Source organism: Nestor notabilis, unplaced genomic scaffold (assembly GCF_000696875.1).
Source record: "Nestor notabilis isolate BGI_N333 unplaced genomic scaffold, ASM69687v1 scaffold19589, whole genome shotgun sequence".
Classification (NCBI taxonomy): Eukaryota; Metazoa; Chordata; class Aves; order Psittaciformes; family Psittacidae; genus Nestor; species Nestor notabilis.
In genome coordinates this window covers 9,142-14,463 of record NW_009942602.1, presented here as the reverse complement: position 1 = coordinate 14,463, position 5,322 = coordinate 9,142, and the positions used below count along the sequence as shown (strand labels likewise).

At 52.3% G+C, this 5,322-nt stretch overlaps 1 protein-coding gene across 1 annotated transcript in view; it reads left to right on the top strand.

Annotated features, from left to right (window-relative positions):
• Nucleotides 1-395: 395 nt before the first annotated feature.
• Nucleotides 396-5,322, top strand: part of TBRG4 (transforming growth factor beta regulator 4) — a 13,375-nt gene continuing 8,448 nt past the window's right edge. Inside the window, exons 1-2 of the mRNA XM_010021482.1 lie at nt 396-821; nt 4,112-4,429. Coding sequence (XP_010019784.1) covers nt 396-821; nt 4,112-4,429 — 744 coding nt within the window. The remainder of the gene's footprint in view (nt 822-4,111; nt 4,430-5,322) is intronic.

The window sequence follows — 5,322 nt, the reverse complement described above, 5'->3', positions numbered from 1 at the left end:
CCACAGCAGCCATTCTGAAGTGGCTGTGTGCCACCTTGGAAAGTCAAGCTGGAGTTCAGCAGCTCCTAAGGGGGTCTGTCAAGAGTTTAGCCCCAGTGGAGAAGTGCCTCTGCCACAGCAGTGTTTTGAGAGCTGATCATCAGAAAGCTTTTATTGCTTCCTTGTGTCCAATATTGCTAGTCATAGATCATAGAATGCTTTGGGTTGGAAAGAGCCTTCACGATCATCCAGTTCCAACCCCCTGCCACAGGCAGGGACACAATCTTTGCCAGAATTTTGTCACCACCTATTTATTTATTCAATTCTCCTGTTCCTAAAATGTTTCTTTTCCTTTCACAGCCTCTCCTGACATGCGGTGCTGACTCCCAGCCGATTTCCAGCCCCAGCCTTCCACCATGGCAGCGCGCTTGGTGCGACACTGCTGCTGGCGGCACTTGGGTGCCATCCTCTGTCCTGCCTCGACAGTCCCGGCGTCCCTGCTGGTGCCGGCTGGGAAGGTGGTGGTGGCAAGAGCTCTGCCTCAAGCACCTCTCACTTCATTTCATACTTCAAGCCCTTCCAGCTGGGCGGACGGATTTTCAGTCAGAGAGCTGGCGGAGGACAGCAGGAGTCAAGAGTACAAAGTGATTGGGGAACTGGTTGAAACAGCCACGAGCCCTCAGGAGCTCCTGCAGCTGACTGAGCTCCATCCCCTTACCAGCAACCAGGCCTCCCTAGTAATTACTCAACTTTCGCGGCTTGCAGTGGAAAAAAAATTGGAAACAGAGAGTATTGTGCAGGATGAGCGATTCCAGCAGCTCGTCAGCATCATGGATTCTCAGGTGAGTTCCCTTCCTGTGGCAGAAGAAGTCTTGGGAAGGAATACAAGGTGGAAAGCAGAAAGTGCTCCTGGGATTTAACCCATGTGGCTGGCTGGAGGCAGCAGTTTGTTACGGGTTTGTGCTTTGCCTTGCCAAGCTGAAGTTGCTGGGATCAGGCGTGAAAATGACCAGCTCTAGGCAAGGTGCCTCATTATTTCTATCTGAAACCACCACTTTTTGTGCCAGGGACAAAATGCAGCAAGAGAATATCCTCAATAGACGCTGCCTTGCTCCTGCTCCCGTTAATTTTCTGTTTTCACAGTAAGATAAAGCTGCATCTTGGCCAAGGCACAGCAGAGCTGGACAGCAGAGAAGCTACTGGATAAAGACGGAGCATCTGAAGGGAACCAGTGCACTGTGCTTGGCACATCCTACTGTCAAACCTCAGCAGCCCTGTCAAATTCAGTGTCATCTGCTGTGTTTGGTGCTGGCCCAGCGAATGCTGCAGAAATAACCACAGCTCGTGGGCCTTACAGTGTGGGATCACAGACTGGTTTGAGTTGGAAGGGACCTTAAAGCCCATCCAGATCCCACCCCCTGCCACAGGCAGGGGCACCTTCCACTAGAGCAGGGTGCTCCAAGCCCCGTCCAACCTGGCCTTGAACACTGCCAGGGATAGGGCAGCCACAGCTTCTCTGGGTAACCTGTGCCAGGGCCTCACCATCCTCATGGGGAAGAACTTCCTAAAATATAATCTAAATCTCCCCTCTGTCAGCTGGAAGCCATTCCCCTTTGTCCTGTCAGTACATGTCCTTGTAAAAAGTTCCTCTTGTGCTGGGGCCCCTGAGCTGGATGCAGGACTGCAGGAGGGGTCTCAGCAGAGCAGAGGGGGAGAATCCCCTCCCTCGACCTACTGGTCACGCTGCTGGTGACGCAGCCCAGGACACAGTTGGTTTCTGGACTGCGAGTGCACACTGCTGGCTTGTGTCCCATTTTTCACCCAGTGGTACCCCCAAGTCCTCCTCAGGGCTGCTCTCAATCCATCTATCCCACAGCCTGGTACAGCAGGTTGCTCTGACCTGTGAACTTGCATTATGAACTTGATGAGGTTCCTGGTAGGGCCCTGGGTGTACAAGTGCTCTGCAGACACCTTGTATTTGTGTTTACCTATAATCTCTGCTCCCTAAACCCCATCTAAGGATAGCAGGGATTGTCAAGGGATTTGTCCTGAGGCTGCCCATTTACCTTCATAATAGGCTGTAATGGTTCTGTCCCACTGTATTTGGATTGAAAGTTTGGCTTCTTCTGATCTACATGGTCCTGTGTCATTGTCACCCCAGTTGATCAAAGGGGCTCCCAAGGGGTCCTTGGGACCCCTTGGTGAGGAATTGATGCCCCAGCGCTGGCAAAATCGAGCTGTCATACTACACAAGTGATACAATAAGTGAGGCAGTGTAGAAAACAGCCAAGGGGGATGTAGGTAGGAATTCTGAGATGTAAAGCAAGCAAACTTGCTGCAGACATGCTTGTTCTTCTCCAGTGAGCTGTTACTGCAGCCACAGATGTGGATAAGTGAACATCAGAGGTTGTTGTGTAGATGCAAAGACACTCTGATGCAAAGAAACTGAAATTAATCAGCTTGCAATGTCCTTATGTCCACAAGGCAGAGATTTTGAGCAGTAGCTGAGGCATGGGGCAGGTCAGTGTTGAGGAGAAGGGCTCTTAGAAGACAGTGAGGTGAGCTTTGTACACGTGAATGGGGGGAAAAAGGTAAGGCATCAGCCGGGGGAGCAGTCTGGTTCTCGTTGTGACCTTCTGAGTGCACTGGGCCACATCACAAGCTCTGCTCCTTTGTCAGCTGCATCCTGATATGATTTTGTTTCAGATTTTAGCAGAGCACTGGGGCAGGGCTCAGGTCATTCTTGTGCCCAAGGTGCTGAACTTTAGGAATTTACTGTGCTGGTAGAAGTGATGGAGTTAGGACAGATCAGAGAATTAAAGCCTTTGTTTGCCCAAACCCTCGTGGCCCCTCCTGCCTGCAATTCAACGTCTCATGGCACTGCCTCGCTTCCCTCCTGCACAGTCACTCTGAGAAGCAACTCCTCATTCCTGCAACCATTTTGGGATGCTGTGTCAAGCACAGGTGCAATGCTCTGTACCAGGGTGGCTAGTACAGTGGTGCTTTCTGAAGGGCTCATGAGAACTGATGTTGTGCTAAGGATCAAGTTCATTTTTATACAAATCGGGAGAGCTTTCAGACTGGAATTGCCTGTTAGTGCTGCCTGGCAGCAGTAGAGCACAGCTGGGGAAGCTTGGGCTGGAAACAGGTACCCAGCATTCACTCATGGATGCTGAAGGAGGTGAAAGCTGGAAGAGCAATGGCTGGTAGAAAATCATGAGCTTTGCCTCACATTGGGGCTGCTGGTGGTGGGCAGGCAGAGTGTGGACTGGGCAGGACCTGGTGCTCCAACAGCTGGTGGGATTTGTGCCCAGCCTCCTTTCATAGTATCATATCATAGAATCACAGACTGGTTTGGGTTGGAAGGGACCTTAAAGACCATGTAGTTCCAACCCTTTGCCATGGGCAGGGACACCTTCCACTAGAGCATGTTGCTCCAAGCCCCATACCGCCTGGCCTTGAACACTGCCAGGGATGGGGCAGCCATAGCTTCTCTGGGCAACCTGTGCCAGGGCCTCATGCCAGGGCCTCACAGAGAAGACACTTTCAGAGACACTGGAGAGAAATCAAAGCTTTCAGGATAAGTATCATCTGACCTGAGATGCAGAGACAAGTTGGAGTCCCATGTCATTTCCTCCCCAAGACCCTCAAGCTTCTGCCTCTGAACTATAACCCTTTCCCACAGCTCTTCATTTCACCAGCCACACCACAAGGAAGCTTAAGTGCTTTCAGGGAAGGGTGAAGCCTGAGTATTTCACCCAGCTGATGAATCTGTGTAGCTGCTTTTCTGAAGCAGCGAGAGCTCTTTAAGTGATGTGTGTGGTTACTCCTCAGCTCATACATGCTGCTGGGATCCTTGCATGGCTTCAGTCTCTGGTACAGGCATTGAGGTTCCCCTTCCTCACCAGGCCCTGGGTTTGATTCTGACCGTGCAGGCTACACCTGTGACAAGGAGCAGAGTGGTAGTGAGAGACAGCTAGACGTCCTCAGCCTAAGGAGTTCTGTCTTGCCACCCCCCCATTACTGTGCAGTTCTTTCTATAGAGAGAGCATTGCTTGGTGTTGGCATGACTGGCAACTGAATACTCTCGTGCTGTCTCTCATCAACACCTTTCCCTTGTTTTTGCTGCCAGATTTCTCAGGTGTGGAATAACACCTTGGTGAATCTTCTGAAGAGCCTCTACTCCCTAGGGATGGACAGAAACAGTAGAGAGATGCAGTCAGTGGAGCAGGAGGTGCTGTGGCGGCTGCGGCGCTTCACCTTTAAGCATCTTGCCTCCCTGGCGGAGTTCTTGGCGGTCAGGCAGGGGAAGGAGAGCCAGCTGTTGAACGAAATCATCAAGAAGCTGGAGCTGCGTTGGACAGAGCTTGAGGGCACCCGAACCGTGGTGATGCTGATGGGCAAGGTTGGGCACATCTCCCCAGCTCTGATGGACCGGCTGGAGGACAAGGTACAGGCTTGGGATCTCGCTTCCATCTCTGTTCCCTTCAGACAGGAGGGGAACCTCCCTGCAGGTGGCAACAGTGGGAGAGCCCCATCACCTTCAGCCTATCCCATGTGGGAACGCTAATTCCACACAGGCTCAGGACATCCCTGTTCCTTGCAGGAGTAGGGAAATGTTCTTTCTTGGGTCAGAGCCGTTGCAGGAGCTCTGAATGCAGCTGCGTCAAATTCAGTCCTCATCCAGCCCGTGCTGGGGACTGGCCAAACAGCTGCCACAGCAACTTCTGCAGCTCCTGAGCCCCACCTCCCTTTCCCTGGGCTCTGGGGATAAATAAATGCTGCAGACACCAGCATGTGACAAGGTAGAGTGCTGTAGCTGGATCTGATGGGGTTGTTGGCTTATGCAGTGCCTAAATTAATGGTGTTGGGTTAGTGTCCTGCAAGTGAAATGGAAATTACAGTGAAAAGCAGGGTGCTGGTCTGCCAGCGGGTGCCTTTGCTCTGTCAGTGTTTGCCTGACAGCATGTTACGGTGCCTGGGGATAGGATGGAGTGCATGCTGAGGTCCCACCCGCTGCAGGAGGCAGAACCAGCAGCAGGGAGATCCTGGCTGAGCTGTGCTGAGAGAACAAGAATCTGCTTCCCCTTGCCCTCCCTCCCAGCTCTTAGTCTCACCATGTGCTAAACACTTGCCTCTCATACCAGTCCACATCACCTGTGGAGGGGCTCAGCTGGTAGCAGCGGTGCATCCCACTTTGCGTAAAGGCTGGATCTGCACCTTGTTTTCATAGAATCATAGAATGGTTTGGGTTGGAAGGGACCTTGAAGCTCGTCCAGTTCCAACCCCCTGCCAAGGGCAGGGGCATCTTCCACTAGACCAGGTTGCTCCAAGCCCCATCCA